The sequence below is a fragment of the Callithrix jacchus genome, chromosome 20 (genome assembly GCF_049354715.1).
Source record: "Callithrix jacchus isolate 240 chromosome 20, calJac240_pri, whole genome shotgun sequence".
Taxonomy (NCBI): domain Eukaryota; kingdom Metazoa; phylum Chordata; class Mammalia; order Primates; family Cebidae; genus Callithrix; species Callithrix jacchus.
This window is the reverse complement of record NC_133521.1, coordinates 39,622,357-39,645,354: the sequence shown is the minus strand read 5'-3', so window position 1 is coordinate 39,645,354 and position 22,998 is coordinate 39,622,357. Positions and strand designations below refer to the sequence as shown.

General features: G+C 42.1%; 1 protein-coding gene across 1 annotated transcript in view; it reads right to left on the bottom strand.

The window, feature by feature from the left end:
• Positions 1-22,998, bottom strand: part of HSD17B2 (hydroxysteroid 17-beta dehydrogenase 2) — a 64,321-nt gene that overhangs the window by 7,970 nt on the left and 33,353 nt on the right. The window contains exons 2-4 of the mRNA XM_002761202.6: positions 20,278-20,490; positions 17,714-17,899; positions 832-969 (exon numbers count right to left, since the gene is read on the bottom strand). Coding sequence (XP_002761248.1) covers positions 832-969; positions 17,714-17,899; positions 20,278-20,490 — 537 coding nt within the window. The remainder of the gene's footprint in view (positions 1-831; positions 970-17,713; positions 17,900-20,277; positions 20,491-22,998) is intronic.

The window sequence follows — 22,998 nt, the reverse complement described above, 5'->3', positions numbered from 1 at the left end:
GCTCAACTTTACCAGAAAAATTTACTATTTGTTCTAGCCAACACATCCCTGAGAGGTCCCTGACTTCCCTTTCCTGAAATACTTCCTAAAAAGAACTTTAAATTGTAAATATATAGCTCTTGCAACGCAGAAGATCACACCTCTGCTTCTCAGTCTCTGTGGGAAGAATCTGGACTTCTTTGATTGTAAAGTAGCAGACACAGCTGAACCCCCTGTATAAACACTGACGGACCCTTGTACCTTTTCACTTATCTGACTTACTGACCCCCGCTCTCCCTTCTCGTTCATTCTTCTTTTAAAATGTTTAAATTGCGGCCGGGTACGGTGGCTCAAGCCTGTAATCCCAGCACTTTGGGAGGCCGAGGCGGGTGGATCACGAGGTCAAGAGATCAAGACCATCCTGGTCAACATGGTGAAACCCCTTCTCTACTAAAAATACAAAAAATTAGCTGGGCATGGTGGCGCGTGCCTGTAATCCCAGCTACTCGGGAGGCCGAGGCAGGAGAATTGCCTGAACCCAGGAGGCGGAGGTTGCGGTGAGCCGAGATCGCGCCATTGCACTCCAGCCTGGGTAACAAGAGCGAAACTCTGTCTCAAAAAAAAAAAAAAAAAATGTTTAAATTGCCTTTGCACAAATCAGAATGCAGCTTAGCTCTTTCCCCTACTGTCAGCAGTTACTGAATCAAGCCCGTTTTCACCACTTTAACCGATGTCTGGCTGTGTTCATCTCTGACAACACTGAGGGGTTCCATTGTTCTCTGCCAGACCAAGAGGACCTTCAGGGTTCCTTCCAGGATGAACATCACAGGGTTCTTGGGCTCAGAAACCTACCCGTTCGGAAGCCTCCAGGTTGGATGGAAACAACTTTAACTCCCCACTTGGAAAGCTCGATTCTCATAACTGATGAGAACATGATCACAGCTGCCTTTGTTGAGCCGTAAGATGCCAGCTTCGCCATTGGGGCCCCTCCTGTGGGAAAAATGGGAGAAAAAGAAGTCAAGTTAGATATATTCATTTGTTCATCCAATAAATATTTAATCAGCATCTACTGTATGCTAGGAGCTGGTATCAGTCACTCAGGCAGACAAAGGCAGGCAAGGGCCCCTGTGCCCAGGTGAGCAATGTTCTTGCTCATTCCCACAGTGTGGCTTCATTTGCTTCTGCCTTCTTTGGCACCCCATTGCAGCTGGTATGACAACAAACCAAGTCGAAGGATCACTCTTGCCCAACTCCTAAGCAAAATGGAATTTAGGGCCGGGTGCAGTGTCTTATACCTGTAATCTCAACTCTTTGGGAAGCCGAGGTGAGCAGATCACCTGAGGTCAGGAGTTCAAGACCCACCTGGCCAACATGGTTAAACTCTGTCTCTACTAAACATACAAAAATTAGCCAAGCATGGTAGCACATGCCTGTAATCCCAGCTACATGGGAGGCTGAGACATAAGAATAGCTTGGACCCCAGGAGGCAGAGGTTGCAGTGAGCTGGGATCACACCACTGCACTCCAGCCTGGTAATAGAGTGAAACTTCGTCTCAAAAAACAAACAAAAAATTGATTTAGGTAAGATGAAGAGCATCCACCCACCAGGCCCTGATCTTCTATGCTGATCAACCTACCTTCTGAGGTTCCTGATGAATATATCTTTTAGCGGGGAGGAGGGTTCACTATTCAACCCACTACAGCACCTATAATCAAATGGATTGGGCTCCAACTAGAAATAACGCATATGATGGGGAATGGTGGGGCATTTCTGTAAGAGGGTGTGAGAAAAGATATATTCTAGGGCTAGGGCAGATGCTCTGTATCCCACCTAAATCACATTTAGCTTAGAACCTGGTGAGATTCAGCCTTAAACTGAGTTGGTCACTAAACCAGCTGTAAGGAAGTAATGGAAGGCAAGATAAACGGAAGCCAGGAAAGAGGGTGATCTACTTGGAATGACAGTCTGTGCAGATGTAACTGAGGCAGGGATCTCTAGATAAGATCATCCTGGATTAGGATGGGCCCTGAATCTAATTAATGATGGGTGTCATCAAGACAAAAAAAGAGAAGACACAAGGAAGAAGGCCACATGAAGATGGAAGCAGAGATTGGGGTTGTGTTGCACAAGCCAAGAACACCTGGGGCCACCAGAAGCTGGAAGAGGCAGGGATGGACCTTTCCCAGAGCGTTGAGAAGATGCACAGCCCTGCTAACGCTTGGTTTAGACATCTGACCTCCAGAACTATGAAAGAATAATTTTCAGATGTTTTCGACCACTCCGTTTGTGGTAGTTTGTTACAGCTTCCCTAGAAAATGAATTGAGTTGCATTCCTGGTGGTCTTCTGCAGGAAGACACTGACATTATGAAGGGGTGAAGGCAGTGAGGGCTCACAGTGCCTCAAGGAGTCTCACAGGAAGACTAGACCTGTAACAACAGGGCTCCCAGTCTTGGCAAAGATTTCCCAGGTCAAAGAAGCATCCACTGGGTGCATGAATAAGCAAACTGTGGCCCAGCCATGTGATGGAACACCACTCCGCCATCAGAGGGAATGAACCTGATATATGTAACAACATGGATGTCTCAAAACAATTATGGGCAGTGAGAGAGCCAAACAAAAAAGAGCATGTAGTCTTTGGTATAATTCCCTTTATGTAGAGTTCTGGGAAATGCAAATTAATCTCTAGTGAAACACATCAGTGGTTACTTGAAGGGTGGGGGTGCTATGAACACCGTGCCCACCCCCATCAAAATTCATATTTTGAAGCCCTAATCCCTAGCGTGATGGTATTTGGAGATTGAGCCTTTGGGAGGTAATTAAGTCATGAGGATGGAGCCCTCAGGATGAGAGGGATGAGTACCCTTTTAAGAAGAGATACCAGAGAGCTTATTTGTTCTTTCTCTGTACCACATGAGCACACAGTGAGAAGATGGCCATCTGCAAGCCAGGAAGAGAGTCTTCACCAGAACCTGACCATGCCAGCACCCTGATCTTGGACTTCCAGTCTCCAGAACTTTGAGAAATAAATTTTGGTTGTTGAAATTACCCAATCTGTGCTATTTTGTTATGGCAGCTCCAGCATTAATATGGGGGAGGGTGCAGGGAGGGATTAGAAAGGGGGACAAGGAAGCTTTGGAGAACGATGAACATATACACTGCGGTTGATTGTTGGTTGTGGTGATGCTTTTATGGATATATATATGTCTAAACTTATTAAACATACATAATACGTGTCTAAACTTATTAAATTGTATACTTTAAATCTGAGGAGTTTAGTGTATGTCAATTATATCTCATTTTTTTTAATTAAAAAAAAAAGAAGCCACTCTACTTCAAGAGACCATGTATATCTCAGCAAAACCCAGGGATGCCTTCAGGAATATTTTTCTCTGCCTAAAACCCCCAGGACATTTGCACGACTGTTCAGGGGTGGGAGAAGGAACTCAGGGTCCCTTGGTCTTATCTTTCCATGCACCCTGGTTTCACCAGCTCTTAATCCATGGTAAGTTTCAGCAAATCAAACATAGCTCTAGTTTTGCAAATGTACTCGTCTTTGTTCTCTTGATGCCAGCATTTTGCAATTAATCCCTTTTCCTTGCCTAGGTCTCTTTTGTTCTTCTACCTTGGCATGTTTTATCCATGGGAGAATAGCTTCTTAGCTGTGATTTATCCTGCCTGAGCCCTGTCTCCACCCAAAAAGTAAAGCTATACGGTTAGGTAGCTACAGTCATCCCACTGCACTCCAACCTGGGCAACAGAGGGCACCTGTTTTAGAGGGGTTTATTTTCACCCCTTCTTACTCAAGCATAGCATGCAATTGTACACAGGTGTGTACTCTGTGATTTCTGGAGGAAAACTGGCCCAAAAAAGGTTTTAGATCTCAAACAGAATGCTCTTCCAACTGCCCTTTGTACAATCAGAGTTGTTTCCCACTTCCTCTAATCCTGGGTTTTAAAATATAAAAAATAAAAATAAAAACAAAAACCCAGCTTGATGCGGCAGACAACTATGATTACCATGTCTCATTAGAGAGGTCCCTTTCACTCGGGACCTGGTATACTTACCATATACCAGTAACTGTGCTATGCACTCAGAACTCATAGTGCATTTAAATTAGCAGCCAAGATCAGAGGTTTTCAACTGGGGGTGATTTTGTATCCCAATGATCATGGGAAATATCTGAACATGTGTCACAACTAGGGGTAGGTGCTTCTATTATCTAATGGGTCAAGGACATAGGTTGTTAAACACCCATAATGCATGGGACAGGCCCTCTGCAGAAAGAATTTTCCCCCACCAAAAGGCCAGTAGTGCCAAGTCTGAGAAATATTACCCTGGACTCAGGTGCTACTCAGGTGCCTCATTTGAAGATAGAGGCAGACAAGATGACCTGGGTCAGGTCACCTAGCTAATGACCCAAGACCAAGGTTCAAGCCACAACGACATAAAATCTCTGAGGCCTGAGTCATTTTAGAGGGTCTTGTTTTCAAGCATAGCATGCAATTGCACACAAGTGTTTATGCAGACATTTCTGAAGAGGAAAACTGGCCAGGAGGTGCTTTTAGGCCTCTCAAACAGAAAGATTTTCCAACTGCCCTTTATACCATAGAGTTGCCTCCCAGTCAGTGCTTTAGATCCTTGGTTAAATATTTATCCAACTGCCTTGCTGGGATTTGGGTTAAAGAGCTATGCTGTTTGTGTGGGAAGGATGGTCAACATGTTATTACAGTGGGGAAAAGTGTCCTGCAGTAGATGTCATCAAATCTGGAGAGAATGACCTGTTGGGGTCATCTACTCAAGTGCTAGTGAGTGACGGGGCAGAGGATGGAGGGTAATTCGGTGTCAGAGTCAAAGGCAGTGATGCCAGCAGCTGGCAGGATAAGAAGGCACAAGCACACAGACTGTCAGCTGCTCCCCCAGACCCTCAAGGGGGATGGCTTTTGGATCGCAAATGCTACTGGACCATTCACTGCATGCCAAGTGCAAGGCTGATGCTTAAACACGTGTTATTTCATCTCATCTCTCCACGACCCCCAGAGGAAACAATTACAATGATCGTTGTCTTCTAATGGGGAAGCTGCAACTCAGAGGTTTACAATTGTGCCCAATGTCATGCATTTGTCACTGGTAGAGACAGGATTAAAACCCAGGCGGTCTGTCTTCATTCTGCGTGCCTGGCATCCTAGAAGATTCTTCCCTGTATACCTATGTGATGTCTCTCACTCTTTCGTGTTCCCTTCTTCAGGGATGGAAGATGTAGGAGAGAAGGACATTGGAGGTTGACTCTAGATGGCATTTCTTAGAGAAGAGCTTAAAGAAGAAATGTTTCTCCCCATCCCAGTCCTGAAACTTCTCACCCTTAGGAGTATATTTAGAAGACATGGGTTGTGTTGACTTTATTCCCACGTGAGAATGGGAGTTAGGTTGGAACAAGCATCTAACAGTGGAGCTAGTAGAAAACCAAACAAATGGCCAAGAAGTTACCACTGGGAAGAGCATCTTCGACCCTTTGGCCTGGTGTTTGATGTCATGGTAACATAAGGTTACACTGAGTCACTGGGGGAGGAGGTGGCTTGGTGAATCTGACTAAAGTTCAGATTCAAGTTCTACCTTATAGTCCAGTCACTGAACCCTTCTGACCTTGGTTTTTATAACTGCAAAATGAGGATAGCCACATTACATAGGCTATTGGGATCATATACCTGAGAGCATTCAACAAATGCCTGAATTGTAATGGATGCTTTGTAATAACTCTTAATATTTACTAGGTGTCTACTATATGCCAAGCACTGTCCTGAGTGTTTTAACATCAACCCTAAATGTATTTAATGATCACCACTGTCATAGGAGGCAGATTCTAGTATTATCCTCATGAACCTCATTTCAAAAAATGAAAACACTGAAGTGTAGAGAGTTTAAGTGACTTTCCCAAGGACACAGAAAGTGATAGAAATATTAGCTAACCTTTACAAAAAATTTACAGTGTCCACACAAAACGTTATTCAAAAAATATCCAGAGAAGCATTATTCATAATAGCCAAAAATGGGAAAGAACCTAAATGTCCATCAGCTAACGAATGGATTTTTTAAATGTGGTATATTCACATGCACATTAAAAAAGCTGCAAAGACTCCTACCGAGGAGGACATTTTGGAAGTTTGAACTTTCAGACAAACATCCTTTTAAGCAATGCATACGTTCCAATACTGACTGTCTCTGCCCAAATGAGAGGCACATGGATCTTCTCACTGAGGCTGGACAGGAGGTAGAAGGTCAGGGGAAGGTATGGAAATCCTGCCCGATAGAGACAGCAAGGAGAGAACAAGTGGCCAGCGGGTACAGGTAACTGAGCAGTCTTTAACGGAAAACAAAGGAGCCAAACTTTAATGGGTTAATGAGGTTGTCAAGAAATAGATGCTGAAAGTCACCTGGCTTTTGAAGGAACTCAGGGGAAAAGGGGAAAAGAAGTCCTTACTGTTCAGCTCCCACTTACAATGAGGACATGTGGGGTTTGGTTTTCTGTTCCTGTGTTAGGTTGCTGAGGATAATGGTTTCCACCTCCATCCATGTCCCTGCAAAGGACATGATCTCATTCCTTTTGTAGCCTGCATGGTACTCCATGGCATATATGTACCACATTTTCTTTATCTAGTCTATCATCGATGGGCATTTGGGTTGATTCCGTGTCTTTGCTATTGTGAATAGTGCGGCAGTGAACAAACATGTACCCTGGAACTTAAAATTAATTTAAAAAACAAAAAACAAAGAAGTGCAGGGCAGTGTCCATTAATAAAAATAATAATAACTCAAAATCTTCAGGGAAGACATAACTACACATGAGCAGCTATGGGAAGAACTTTATGGGGATTTTTTTTATGAAAGCCTGAGAACACCCTATGTGGTCGTATTACCTCTGCTTGTTCATCCACTCTTATTGCCTCCACTTTATGGGGGAAAAAGTGGAGCTTAGAGAGGCTATAGGGCCTCAGGGTTTCCAGGAGTGTCACCCAACCAGGAAGTGGAGGGGAGAGTTCCACCCTCCTGGCTCCCAGCCCAGCTCAAAGACGAAAAGATTGAGAGCCTGAAGAGGAATGATCCTTAAAGCATAGCCAGGGGCGGAATGAAAGGCCCAGGGAGAGAGAGAGGTTAGTAGAAGGGAGGAAGGAGGCAAGGATGAAGAGGAGGATGAGTGACAACAGAAGGAGAGAGAAGTTAGGGAAGTTCATGTGGGAAAACTTCAGTTTGCTGTGAGAGTTCCAGAGAGGAAGTGAATGGAGCAGACAAATCAACAGCAAACACGATTTGCAATATTTTTCTCTCCTACTCTGCATACCTCTTGCCTTCCAAGGAGGGCATATCCCATGGAAGTGTTCAGTTTATTGAGCAGCTAAGAGTAGGTGGATGTGATATGAATGTGCTGGTCATGGGGAAAGGAAGGGGCGGGGAAAGACGAGGAAAGAAACAAGGGGGATTTGGGAGCCAGGAAGGACAGGGATGGGGAGGTAACCAGAGGGGAGGCAGCTGGCAACTGAAGACCTTTGGAAGGAGAGAAAAAAAAACATCGAAAGGGAAATTTCATTAAATTGTGCTTTGTGGTATATAAAATCTCTAATAAAATCTGTTTTCTGGAGTCAGTCCTGCCGTTTGGGAACGTGATAAAGTGCTAAGTGTTCATTCAACATGGTGTGAAGAGTGAGGAGAAAGTGTCCACGGTGACCTGAATTATGTAAGACTGGGAGGAATGAAGTCTAAATTTGAGGGTAAAAAAAAGACAAATGTTTGGAATCGGCTTTTAGGTGCATGTGATTTGTTGTAAATCAGAGCTTGTTTAAGATTGGCCTGTAGAGAGAGCCAAACGAGGATTGTAAAACATGCACTTATCATTACAGCAAGTACTAATACCTTGCTAAGAAGGACATGTGCCTGGATGTCCTCCAGAAGGGCATAGAAAGCCTGGGTCAGGGTGAACCTTGATCCTTGATTTGATAGTCATTGTTGGGTACTGGAAAGGAAGGCCAGCCTCCACAAGTTTTTTCTGTGGGGAAAGAGACTAGACATGGAGGAAGGGTACACAACCTTTAAAGGAAATGGGATAGGCCCAAAGGCATTTGATCTGATACCCAGCTCAAACCAGACACATTAGTTTCCCATGGCTGCTGTAACAAATTACGACAAACCTAGTTGCCTAAACATTACAAATTTATTACGATAAAATCAAGGACTCAGCAGTGTCCTTGATTTTATCGTAATAAATTTGTAATGTTTAGGCAACTAGGTTTAACTCTAGGAGGCTCTAGGGGAGAACTAGTTCACTTGACTTTTCCAGCTTCTAGAAGTCACCTGCATTCCTTGGTTCCTGGTCCCTTCCTCCATCTTCAAAGTCAGCTGGGTACCATCTTCCAATTTCTCTCTGGCTCTGACCCTCATGCCTCTTTCTTACAAGGACCCTTGTAATTGCATCAGATCCACCCAGATCATCCAGGATAACCTCCTCATCTCAAGATCCTTCACTCAATCACATGTGCACAGTCCCATTTCCCACGTGAGGTAACGGGCTCATAGTTTGCAGCCTTTGGGACGTGTATGTCACTGGGGACCCATTATTCTGCCTCCCAGACCAGCTGCTTACTCACAGCAGCCTGAGATGGTTTCTTCAGGGTTATTTACTCTGCAGCAACAAATAACTGGAATAGAATCATCAATTCCAGCTCTGTTTTTCCTGGCTGGTACACAGCTCCATGATAAATCTGTGCCACCAAAATTCTTGTTATTCAGAAAGTGACAGAGCTGCCAGACAGAAGACAATGTGGTGGGTCAGGGCAACCACGTGCCTCTTCTGGAGCCCTTATTAGTGACTGACTGCCTCTCCTTCTCCATGCACTTTGCTTCAAAATGAAAACAACAGCTGTGAACTCCCAAATAAGCATGCTTTACAAAATTGCTATTACATTAATTTTGCCAAAGATACATCAACAAGTCAGCATTACATTGAATGTTAATTTCTGTGGATTTATTGATTATAGATAGCCTTTTAGACATACTTTGACTTTTCTAATTCTTGTATTACATTCTAGCTTTTTCTTTACTGGCTCAAAGCCTTTCCTATTGTTTCACAAAACTCCAGTAAGTCCTAGGGAGTCCCTCATTGTGTTCTCTGCTGAATTCCCCTGTTCCTTATCAATGAAGGTGTTATGGACTGAATTGTTCTCCCCAGTTCCAAGAAAAGTTCACATGTTGCAGTCCTAATCTCCAGTATCTTAGAACATGACTGTATTTGGAGACAGAACCTTCAAAAAGATGGTTATGGTTAAACGGGATCATAAGAGTAGGGCCCTAATTGGGTATGACTGCCATTCTTTTAAGAAGAGGAAGAGGCACCAGGGGTGCAACAGACAGAGAGATGACCAAGTCAGGACACAGCAAGAAGGTGATCATCTGAAAGCCAAGGAGACAGGGCTCAGGAGAAACCAACCCTACCGACACCTTGGTCTTGGACTTCCAGCCTACAGAACTGTGAGAAAAGAAATTTCTGTTTTTTTAAGACACTTTGTCTGTGGTACTTACTTATGGTAGCCCTAGCAAACTAACACAGAGGAAAATTTATCATTTAAGAGCTTTGTTTATTTTTTTAAATTTTTAATGTTTTGTGGTTACATAGGAGATGTTTATATTTATGAGCAACATGAGATATTTTTATATAAGCATGCAATGCATAATAATTAGATCAGGGTAAATGGGATATCCATCACCTTAAGCATTTATCCTTTGTGTTACACACAATCTAGTTATACTCTTTTAGTTATTTTTAAACATACAATTCAATTATTATTGACTATTGGGCTATCCATACTCTGTTGTGCTATTAAATACTATATCTTATTCATTCTTTCTATTTTTTGTACCCATTAATCATTCCTACTCCCCACTTTTTAGTCCCCTCCACTACTCTTCCCAGCATCTGGTAACCATCATTCTCTACCTCCATGAGTTTTAGCGCTTTAACTTTTAGCTCCCACAAATGAGTGAGAACATGAGAAGTTTGTCTTTATGCTTATTACATTATTTCATTTAACATAATGACTTCCAGTTCCATCCATGTTATTGCAAATAACAATATCTCATTCTTTTTTATGACTGCATAGTATTCCATTGTGTGACTATGTACCACATTTTCTTCATTCATTCATCTGTTGATGGACACTCAGGTTACTTCCAAATCTTGGCTATTTTAACAGTACTGCAACACACATGGAACTGCAGATATCTCTTTGATATACTGATTTCCTCTCTTTTGGGTACATACACAGCAGTGTGATTGCTGTATTTTTAGAGCTGTTCTCCCTAGCAGCTGTACTCATTTACATCCCCACCAACAGTGTACAAAGGTTATCTCTCTCCACATCCTTGCCAGCATTTGTTATTGCCTGACTTTTGGATGAAAGCCATTTTACCTGGGGGGAGATACTATCTCACTGTAGTTTTGATTTGCATTTCTCTAATGATCAATGATACCGAGCCCATTTTCATATACCTATTTGCCATTTTTATGTCTTGTCTTCTTTTGAAAACTGCCTATTCAGATCTTTTGTACATTTTAAATCACATTATTAGATTCTTTCCTATAGAGTTGTTTGAGCTTCTTATATTTTCTGATTATTAGCCCCTGTCAAATGTGTAGTTTGCAAATATTTTCTACCACTGTGTGGGTTGTCTCCTCACTCTGTTGATTGTATACTTTACTGTGGAGAAGCTTTTTAACTTTATGTGATCTCATTTGCCTGTGCTTGTTGGGTGTTACTTAAGAAATCTTTGCCAGTTGCAATGTCTTGGAGAGTTTCCCCAATGTTTTCTTACAGTATAATAGTTTCATAGTTTTAGGTCTTAGATTTAAGTATCTAATCCATTTTGATTTGATTTTTTTTATATGGTGAGAGACATGGATCTAGTTTCATTCTTCTGCATATAGATATCCAGTTTTCTTTCTTTCTTCCTTCCTTTCTTTTCTTTCCTTTCCTTCCCCTTCCTTCCTTCCTTCCTTGCTTCCTTCCTTCCTTCCTTCCTTCCTTCCTTCCTTCCTTCCTTCCTTCCTTCCTTCCTTCCTTTCTCTCTCTCTCTCTGTCTGTCTCTCTCTCTCTTTCTTTTCAGGGTCTCATTCTGTCACTGAGGCTGGAGTGCAATGGTGTGATCAAAGCTCACTGCAGCCTTTGCCCCCACCGATCTCAAGTGATCCACCCACCCTAGCCTCCCCTGTAGCTGGGACTACAGGCACATGCCCACGCCTGGCTATTATTTTGCATTTTTTGTAGAGACAGGATTTTGCCATGTTGCCCAGGCTGGTTTCAAACTCCTGGGCTCAAGTGATCCACCCAGCCTCCCTAAGTGTTGGCATTACAGACATGAGCCACAGCGCCTGACTGAATTTTCTCATTACCATTTATTGAAGACACTGTCTTTCCCTGGTGTATGTTGTTGGCATTTGTTGAAAATGAGTTCATCATAGATGTGTATATTTATTTGTGGATTCTCTCTATCCTGTTCTTTTGGCCTATATGTCTGTTTTTATGCCAGTAACATACTGTCTTGGTTACTACAGCTCTGTAGTACAATTTGAAGTCACGTAATGTGATTCCTCCAGTTTTATTCTTTTTGCTCGGTATAGCTTTGGGTCTTCTGAGTCTTTTGTGCTTCCATATAAATTTTTGGATTTCTTTTTCTATGTCTATGAAGAATGTAATTAGTATTTGGATAGGGATTGCACTGAATCTATAGATTTCTTTGAGTAGTGTAGACATTTTAATAATATTGATTTTTCCAATATATGGATCTGGAATATCTTTCAATTTTTTGTGTCATCTTCAATTTCTTTCATCAGTATTATGTAATTTTCATTGTAGAGAGTTTTCACTTCTCTGATTAGGCTGATTTCCAGATGTTTCATTTTATTTATAGCGATTGTAAGTGGGGTTACTTTCTTGACATCTCTTTCAGATTGTTTGCTGTTGGCATATAGAAATGCTACTGATTTTTGTATGTTGATTTTGTATCTTGCAACTTGACTGAATTTATGTATTAGTTTTAATTGTTTTTTGATGGAGTCTTTAGGTTTTTCATCAAATATAATATTATATCATCTGCAAACGAGAATAATTCAACTTCTTCCTTTCCAACTTGGATGTTCCTTATTTCTTTGTTTGTCTGCTTACACTAGCCAGGACTTCCAGTAGTATGTGGCATAACAGGAGTGGAAGTGAGCGTCCGTGTCCTGTTCTAGATCTTAGAGGAAAGGATTTCAGTTTGTTCCCATTCATCATGACACTAGCTATAGACCTATTGTATATGGCTTTTGTTATGTCGAGGGATGTTCCTTCTATGCATAGGTTTTTTTTTTCATTGAAGGTTTTTATCATGAAAAGATACTGAATTTTATCAGATGATTTTTTTTTTTTTGCATCAGTTGAAATGATCATATGGTTTTGTCCTTCGTTCTGTCGAGATACTGTATCACACTGATTTGTGTAAGAAACATCCCTGTATCCCTAGGATAAATCCCACTTAGTCATGATGAATGGTCTTTTTAATGTGCTATTGAATTCCATTGCCAGTATTTTGTTATGGATTTTTACATCAACATTCAGGAAGTATTTTGGCCTGTAGTTTTCTTCCTTTTTTTTTTTTTTTTTTTAACGTATCTTTTCCGGTTTTACTGTCAGAACAATACAGGCCTTGTAGGATAAATTTGGAAATATTCCCATTAGTTATTCTTTAGAAGTCAGTAATATTGGGCTGGCCATGTTGGGTCAAGTCTGTAATTCCAGCACTTTGGGAGGCCGAGGCAGGTGGATCACCTGAGGTCAGGAGTTCAAAACCAGCTTGGCCAACATGGTGAAGTCCTGTATCTACGAAAAACACAAAACTTAGCTGGGCGTGGTGGCTGGTACCTGTAATCCAAGCTACTAGGGAGGCTGAGGCAGGAGAATCACTTGAACCCGGGAGGCAGAGCTTGCAGTAAGCTGAGATTGTGCCACTGCATTTCAGCCTGGGTGACAAAACAAAACCCCATCTCAAAAAAAAAAAAAAAAAAAGGCCGGGCATGGTGGCTCATGTCTGTAATCCCAGCATTTTGGGAGGCCAAGGCGGGTGGATCACCTGAGGTCAGGAGTTGGAGACCAGCCTGGCCAACATGGTGAAACCCTAACTCTACTAAAAATACAAAAATTAACTGGGCATGGTGGCAGGCACCTGTAATCCCAGCTACTCAGGAGGTTGAGGTAGGAGAACTGCTTGAACCTGGAGGTGGAGGTTGCAATGAGCCAAGATCATGCCACTGCACTCCAGCCTAGGTGACAGAGCAAGACTTCATCTCAAAAAAAAAAAAAAAAAGAAAAGAAAGGTTGGTAAAATTCAGCAGCGAAACCATGAGGTCCCAGCCTTTTCTTTGCTTGGAGACTTTTTACTGTGGCTTCAAACTCGTTACTTGTTATTGGTCCATTCAGGTTTTGGGTTTCTTCATCGTTCAATCTTGGTGGGCTGTCTGTAAGAAATTAACCATCTCTTCTAGGTTCTCCAATTCATTGACATACAGTTAGTTACTCATAGTAGCCTCTAATGATCCTTTGAATTTTTGCAGTATTGGTTGTAATGTCTCCTTTGTCCTCTCTGATTTTATTTGGTCTTCTCTCTTTTGTTCTTAGTCTCATTAAAAGTTTGTCGATTTTGTTTATCTTTTCCGGAAACCAACTTTTCATTTTGTTGATCTTTTATGTTGTTTTCTTCTTTTCAATTTTATTTATTTCTGCTCTGATGTTTATTATTTCTTCTACTAGTTTTGAGGTTGGTTTGCTCTTGCTTTCCTAGTTTTTCGAGGTGCATTGCTAGGTTGCTTACTTGAAATTTTTCTGCTTTTTGGATGTAGGCATTTACAGCTATCAACTTCCCTCTTAGTATTACTTTCGCCATATCCCATAGGTTTTGGTGTATTTGATTCCCATTATCACTTGATTTGAGAAATTTTTAAAAATTTTTCCTTGACCTACTGGTTATTCAGGAGCATCTTGTTTAATTTCCATGTGTTTGTATAGTTTCCAAAATTCCTCTTGTTTTTGATTTCTAGTTTTGGTCCATTGTGGTCAGAGAAGATGCTTGATGTTATTTTTTTTTTAATGTTTTAAGACTTGTTTCGTGTCCTAACATATGGTTTCTCCATGAGGATGAGCCTCTGCTGATGCTCAGCAGAAGAATGTGTATTCTGCAGCCTTTGGATGAAATGTTATTCTGAAAATAACAATTAGGTCCAGTTGGTCTATAGTGCAGATTAACTGATATTTCTTTGTTGATTTTCTATCTGGATGATCTATACAAAGCTGAAAGTGGAGTACTTAAGTCTCCAGCTATTAATGTCATGGGATCCATCTATCTGTTTAGGTCTAATAATATTCGCTTTATATATCTGAGTGGTCTGGTGTTGGGTGCATGTATATTTACAATGGTTATATCCTCATGCTGAATTAACACCTTTATCACCATATAATAACCTTCTTAGTCTCTTTTTATGGTTTTTGTCTTGAAATCTATTTTCCTTGATAAAAGTATAGCTACTCCTGATCTCTCTGGTTTTGATTTGCATGAAATATCTTTTTCCTGTCTTTATAATGCATTGTTTCTGTCTTTAAACGAACTCCCTGCCCTGTTGGGTACATATGCCTCCCATCTCTTCTGATTCCTTGCAACTGTTTTAACAGCTTTATAAAGTACTTTGGGTGGTTTCTGAGTCCTACAAATAAACTCATTTCTAAAGTTTCTCTGGGACATAAAGATTCAAAGCTGGATATGATGAAGGAAAACTTCACACATCCTGGTGAGTAGGTGGAAGAAAGAAGAGAGAGGCATGGGGAAAAATAAATCCAAGATGACTCAAAGTTCTGAAACTCAAAAGACTAGGGCAAAAAGAAGTCAGGGTCTAGTTTCAACATTCTGCCTATGGCTAGCCAGTTGCCTCCGCATCATTTATTGAATAGGGAATACTTACCCCATTGCTTGTTTTCTCAGGTTTGTCAAAGATCAGATAGCTGTAGGTGTGTGGTCTTATTTCTGGGTTCTCTAGTCTGTTCCATTGATCTATGTATCTGCTTTTGTACCAAGACCATGCTGTTTTGGTTACTGTTGCCCGGTGGTATAGTTTGAAGTTGAGTAGTCTGATGCCTCCAGCTTTTTTCCTTTTGATTAATAGTGCTTTGGCTAGTCATGCTCTTTTTTTGGTTCCACATGAATTTTTAAATCATTTTTTTCTAGTTCTGTGAAGAGCCTCAATGGTAGCTTAATAGGAATAGCATTCAATCTACAAATTGCTTTGGGCAGTATGGCCATTTTACCTACATTGATTCTTCTTATCCATGAGAATGAGCTATTTTTTCCATTTGTTTGTGTCATCTCAGATTTCTTTGAGCAGTGTTTTGTAGTTTTCCTTGTAGAGATCTTAGCTGTAGTCCTAGGCATTTTGGAGGGCTGACAGTAAGTTTTGTTTCAGACAAGTTAACTTGGTGATGATTTGAAGAAAATAGAATGGACATAGTAAGCCTGGCTATAAAGAATTTGCACAATCAGAGAATGAGAATAAAAGTGAGATATGTGATTTATTTTCACACTCATTCAGTTTCCCTTCAATGAAAATACGTAACAACAGAATAAGAAGTTTGGGCTTGGAAAGAGCTTTAGAGGCCAAGTTGAAAATATGTGGAAGCCATGCTCTCTATTGTAAGTTCTGTTTTTGAGACAGAGTCTCTCTCTGTCACCCAGGCTGGAGTGCAGTGGCATGAACCCAGCTCACTGCAGCCTCAATCTCCCAGGCTCAAGTGATTCATCTCAGCCTCCTGAGTAGCTGGGACTACAGGCACATGCCACCATGTCTCATTAGTTTTTAAAAAATTTTTTTGTTGAGACAAGGTCTCAGTATGTTGCCCAGGCTGCTCTCAAACTCCTGGATTCAAGTGATCCTCCTGCCTTGGCTTCCCAAAATGCTGGAGTTCCATGCTTGAGCCATCACACCTGGCCTTGTATTGTAAGCTCCTCACTTATCCGTTTATTCATCCATTTTCCGTGTTCCACTCATTCACACACTTGCATTTCTTCATTGATTAATTGAGCTGCTGCTGCATGCCAGACACTGGACACACAGCACATACTCCACATTTTGGCAATAACTAAAGCAAACTCATATGCATGAAGGTATTGCTCCAACTTGAGAACAGAGAAAACAAGAGAAACACCCTTGTCAGTGTGCCAAGGAGGAGACAGTACTCTGTTATTTCAGTAAATATTTATTATACGAGTGAGGCGAAGTGTCTTTCAGACTTTCCCAGAAGTACCAGACTGTTCCAGGGTACTGAGAAAGGTGAGGCTTCCACACAGGCCAAAATTGTAAAGGCTAAGTTCAGAACAAAGATTGGGAAAATACTGCTGTGTGTTTTCTCAGGATTCATTTGCTTCGGCAAGGTGGCAGGAAACTAGGAATACTTTGGGGTTCTCACACAAGCTAAAATACAGTACTCATCGCTCCTAACCATCCTAGAGGAATCTCTGTCTCCTCCAACTCTTTTTTATTTTCTCTCTCTCTCTCTCTCCCCACCATCTTCTTTGCTTATGCCTCAGGCCAACCAATGACTCTAGTCAAAGACACATTTAGTTTTAAGTTTTAAGACAGTTAGTTTTAAGAAAGTTACTGAGTTAAAGTCAGGAAAGGGAATGTGATGGACAACAATATTTGTCTAGGAAATACAAAGAACCCCCTCCTACCGTAAAATTATTCTAGAACTGATGGTCATATTATCAAAAAAAAAAAAAAAAAGGCACAAAACACAAAAATCAAGTGAACAAACAAAAAGAGCCTAGTGTGCCCTTTATCTTAAGAAATTTTACTTAGAATTAATTGATCCAACAGTGAAGAGTGGTACGCCTCTTTTTGAAGGCAGGGTCCTAGAGTTCAGTGTCACTCCCTTTGGCTTCCTCTCACCTATGCAGTCGCCCTAAAGTCAGCTCTATGGATCTCCAAACTGGGTAAGAGCCTGAGGAACCCCAGCTTGAAAATGTCTGTCCCAGAAAAGGGAAAAACAGTCTTGCTTTTTAAAAACAATGCTATCACACACATGGGCATTGTTTATGAAAAGGCAAGACTGTTCAACCCTTGACTCAAGTTGCTGACTATCTGTTCTTGGAAACAGAGAGAGACAAACCATCCAATGTCATCATGTTCTGACCCAGCTGGGTTGAGGCTGCTCAGCACTGAGGATAATCTTCGGATTAACAATAGCAGGCAGCTTGTGTTGGATAGCATGAACAGAGGGAAGGTATTGCCTACTCAGCTTACAGGGAACTGAACACAGTGTATTAAGTTGATGAAGTGTTGAAAACAGGTTGCCTGCAATGCTGACATTACTTGTAATGTGAGATTTCTTGTACAGATCTAGCAAGTTTGTGTGTTGGCAGTCGCATTATGAAGATATACAGGAACCCGGCAATAAATGAATGAGTTAAAAGGTAGATAAGAGTTTGCACATGAAAGAATTTGAAAGAAGAGAAAGGTTTTGTTGTGTTAAGGTCAACAGAGGATATGCAATTTGACTAGTCCTGCCCCAGCCCTGCCTTTGCGTGCCCTGTGTTTTTGTTCAGCCCACAGAAAATGCTGGGAGCCATGTCATGTGACAAGCACCCCGTGACCACGTGTGAAAATGCCAACTCACCTCCCATGCTGCTGACATTCACCAGCCTCCCCTTGGATTTCCTAAGAAGAGGCAAAAATGTCTTTGTGACCTCCACAGTTCCAAAGAAGTTCACAGCCATGCATTGCTTGTAGTCCGTCATAGGAATAAGCTCCCCATCACATGGAAAGCCAAGCACCCCGGCATTGTTGATCACAGCCCACAGTCCTGGAGACAGAAATGCATAATGAGTGAGTGTCTGGAGGAGGAAGTGAATAATGCAACCTGGAATACCTGGAAGGCCATGCAAGAGATGTTATGTGTGAGCCAGGTCTCCAAGGGGATTAGAGTCTGCCATTGGACAAAGGCAAGAGTCTCAGGAAAAGGGAGCAAGAGTGGGAGGGAAATTCCTGTAACAGGAAGGTAGATGAGCAGAGGTGTAAATTAGCACATTCTGTTCCAGAAACTCGTCAGTGTTTACGAAGTGAAGCAACAGGCATTGCAGATTAAGGGTTTGGCAGGAGCCATTATCCTGAAAGGAACTCTAATCCTTGTTAAGATGTTTTTTGTTTTTTTGTTTTTTGTTTTTTTGTGACGGAGTTTCACTCCTTACCCAGGCTGGAGTGCAATGGCGCAATCTCGGCTCACAGCAACCTCCGCCTCCTGGGTTCAGGCAATTCTGCCTCAGCCTCCTGAGTAGCTGGGATTACAGGCACGCGCCACCATGCCCAGCTATTTTTTTTTTTTTTTGTATTTTTAGTAGAGACGGGGTTTCACCATGTAGACCAGGATGGTCTTGATCTCTTGACTTCGTGATCCACCCGCCTTGGCCTCCCAAAGTGCTGGGATTATAGGCTTGAGCCACCGCGCACGGCCTAAGATGTTTAGATAGGGAACAACTGATAAGGAACCGACAAATCATTGAGGAAACAAATCGCGAATCACAGGCATGCCACATGGGAGGACCCCGGTACATGGCGGCTCTGTATGTCTAAAGAGATGGATGGCACTGTAAAATGTGAATACTGTGCAGATTTGTTTCTGGAAAGTAATAGGGACGTAAAGATGGGTTGCAAGGAGGCCACTGGGATAGCCCAGGTGGTAGATGATGCGGGTCTGTGCTAAGTCATAGCTGCTATGCAATGGTAGGAAAGGGCTGGATGGTACCTATCCAGGAGGCAGAATTGATGGGACCTAAGTCAATAAGATACAGGGATGGAGGATAAGCTAAGGGTCTCAGTGACCTGCACGTTGCTGGCTTCAGTGACTGGTTAGGTGGCAGTGCCAGTGTCTGAGCTGTAGGATGCAGAAGAGCAAACTGATGTGCAGAATGGCAGCAGGAAAAAAAATGATGAGGTAAGTTTTTGATATGCTGAGGCTAAAACTCCTGGAGTATAAGGGGAGGTGTCTGGGAGACAACTTTGTATACATGGAGAAGAAGAATTTGCTTAGGAATATACTAAAAGATTTGGGAGTTATTGGCGTAAACTAGTGATTCCTCAGCCCTGCCCTAACATTAGCATCACATGGGGAGCTTTAAAAACTAATTATACCTGAGATCCCATCCTAGGGACTGATTTAATTGGATGGGGAGTATCACACCCTGGAGCCTGTCAGAGAGAGGGAAGGTAGAGCATCAGGAAGTATCAGGAAGAATAGCTGAAGAATCCTGGGCTCAATACCTACAGGATGGGTGGATCTGTGCAGCAAACCACCATGGCACAGGTTTACCTATGTTACAAACCTGCACATCCTGCACATGTAACCCAGAATTTAAAATAAACATTGAAAAAAAAAAGAGCTGGGTTTTCAGGCTAATCATGAATAGCTTTGTCAGACCAGTTGGGGAGGCAGAGTGAGATCCGACATCACATGGAAGGTGAGGAAGGGAGTCAGAAAGCTACAGGGTTTCATGGAGCTTGGCCATGATGGAAAGAGAAGAGAAAGGGTAATGGGTAAAGGAGGACAGTGACCATGAAGGCATTTTTTTTCTGAGCTGGGGACTTTAAAGCAATGAGGTGGGACTGGGGGAGTCATTCAAGGGGAGAGTGACTGAGAAGTTGGAGAGAATGAGATAGAGGTTTCTTTTTTTTTTAGACAGAGTTTCGCTCGTTACCCAGGCTGGAGTGCAATGGCGCGATCTCGGCTCACTGCAACCTCCGCCTCCTGGGTTCAGGCAATTCTCCTGCCTCAGCCTCCTGAGTAGCTGGGATTACAGGCATGCGCCACCATGCCCAGCTAATTTTTTGTATTTTTTTTTTTTTAGTAGAGATGGGGTTTCACCATGTTGACCAGGATGGTCTCGATCTCTTGACCTTGTGATCCACCCACCTCGGCCTCCCAAAGTGCTGGGATTACAGGTGTGAGCCACCGCGCCCGGCCGAGATAGAGGTTTCTTTAAGTTCTGTGTGGGTGGGCCCATGTCTGAGTTACTCTGAAGGTTTTCATGTTGATGGAGACCCACAAACATGGTAGGGATTCAGCACAGGTGTGCTCCAGTGCAAGCAGTGGCCAGAGAGGAGTTTGGGGCATGGTCAGCCCAAGCTGGAACCAGAGCTGGGCATTCGGGAGGAGAGTAAAGGCACTGAGGGTGCTGGCGGCAGTACCTCTGTCCTGCAGCGTCGCTACAACCTTGCTGTAAGCATCTTTTATCTGTACTGGGTTCGTGACGTCCATTTGGAGCACTGAGAGGCGCGGGGAACAGCTTCTTCTCAATTCTGCAGCTCCTGGGCCATTTTCATTCAAAACTCCAGCGAATACCGTGAAGCCCAGCTCATCCAGATACTTGCACAAAGCATGGCCAAGCCCACAATCACCACCTGCATAGGGTCAAGGGAGTAGGGAATGAGCTCAAACCACAGTGACGGGAGAAATTATTTCACAAGGAAAACATATTATGTTGTTTAAGATTCCCCATGCTCTCTGAAGAGAGGGGTTCCTCAGGAATTTTCTTTATGTGCTAAGTAGGGAGGTGGGAGGAGAGGCCAAGCCAGGCAGATACATTCTCCATATGAAGATAGGGACTTAACGTAGAATTGAGGAGTTGTGATTGAGCATAGGTGGAAAGAGAAAGGCTTGGGGGAAATGTATTCAAGGAGTGGCTGCTGGCCAAAGAAATTGGGAAGGAAAACCAAGACGTCTAATGGAAATAGTTTTAATAATCTGTAATGTGTAGTGTTTGATGTAACTTCAGTCACTGTATAAAACTTTCAGTCAAACATTCATTCCAAACTCATACTTTGGACTTGGTTTTGCTTTATGGAGACACAGGGCAATAACACAGGCTGCCTACAGGGACCAGTTCATGCTGGATTATAAAAGTTAAATGTTCATGGCAGGTGTTTCTCACCCTCCTGGGCCTTTTTCCTTATCCAGGGCCTGCCCTGAGCCACAGAATAGACATCATCAACCCTAGGAAGTTACAACAGAAACCAAATAGAAAGCCCTAATTGCATTGCTCTGTAAAAACAGAGAGTAAATGTAATACATAAAATACGATTTAATCTTTTCAGAATTTGAGATGGAAGTGTACCCAACCCAGCCAAAAGGATATTAGAAACCCTAGAAAGAGTGTTTTATACCCACAAGTATAAAACGTAGATGTCTGAAATTCCCAAGTTGACAACAATATGACCATTAAATCACCCTTTGAGCTACATACACCATGATAAACGTATAACAGTTACCGTCTCTCTCATTTTAATGATAAGAAATTATTTCAGATTGGCTGTGTCATGTGATCTTTCCTGGATGCCTGCAGGGATCTCTTGTATCAGTAGTTAGACATCCCCGCCAAGAATCGGGAAATAAGGAAAATCAGAGTGCATGCAGAGAATCAACTCAAAGATCAGTAGTGAGTAGGCAGAAAAGAGATCTCGCTTCCAAGCTAACAAAAGGGGCCTGAAATCTACCGTCCCCAAGGAGAGGACAGGCGTTCACATATGCTGTTGATATACATGTGCAGGGCTAAAATCCACCAATGTGAATCCGCAAATCTTTGGACCCAAAATGTCTCAGCATTTATCCTAGAGAAACGCTTGCAGGCACATAAATGATGTTCTTTATAGCACTGTGTAAGAGCACAAGAAGGAACTGACTTAAATGTCCATTAATAGGAGAATGGTTATATAAATTACAGTACCTAAAATGGAATACGACACAGCAGTTTTAAAGATGGAATAGAACTATACAAACGGACATGGATATTGCTCCAAGATGCTTTGTTAAGGGAAATAAAATAATTCGAAGTATAACACATTAATAAATTCCAATTAAATGCAAAAAAGGAGGAGACTTGATTCTATACCTACCTAGGTATGGAAAAAAAAAAGAGAATTTGGAAGGAGAGATTACTAAGTTTCCCTTAGGAGGACAGGCAGAATGAAGGGGACCTTATCTTGCAATGTTTATCATTTTTGCTATAAGAAAGTACTTACTTTTCTTGTGTAATTTTTAAAAATATATATATTATTTTATCGCATTTTAGGTTCTGGGGTACATGGGAAGACCATGCAGTATTGTTGCATAGGTACATACATGGCAATGTGGTCTGCTGCCTCCATCCACATCACCTATATCTGGCATTTCTCTCCATGTTATCCTTCCCCAACTCCCTACCTGCCACTGTCCCTCCCTAGTCCCCCCAATAGATTTCAGTGTGTGATGCTCCCCTCCCTGTGTCCATGTGTCTCATTGTTCAACACCCGCCTATGAGTGAGAACATGCGGTGTTTGATTTTCTGCTCTTGTGTTAGTTTGCTGAGAATGATGGTTTCCAGCTTTATCCATATCCCTACAAAGGACATGAACTCATCGTTTTTTATGGCTGCATGGTATGCCATGGTGTATATGTACCACATTTTCCCTGTCCAGTCTATCATCGATGGGCATTTGGGTTGGTTCCAAGTCTTTGCTATTGTAAACAGTGCTATAGTGAACCAAACATCCATCAACTAATGAATAGCTAAAAAAACAGTATACCCAACCGTGGGGTGTTATTAAGCCATAGAAATGAAGTTTATATGCCTGCTGCAGCGTGAACACTGAAAACATTATACTGAGTGACAGAAGCAGTATGGTAGGTAAAGGGATGAGAGCGAGGAGGAGACATTGCAATCTTGACTCTTTTCTCTGAGTAGAGGATAGTTTGTCACATTTTGGAAAGTAGTGCCTTTGAGCAGCTTCATAAACCCAGGATCTGACTCTCTTGGGAATGTTCCTAGAAAGAGCCTACAGGTGACAACAGTGTTGAACTTGACACAAGCCCTGTGACCCTGAACATTTGCAAAGGTTAAGAAATGTCCCCACCTTTTTGTGTTCTGGGAAACA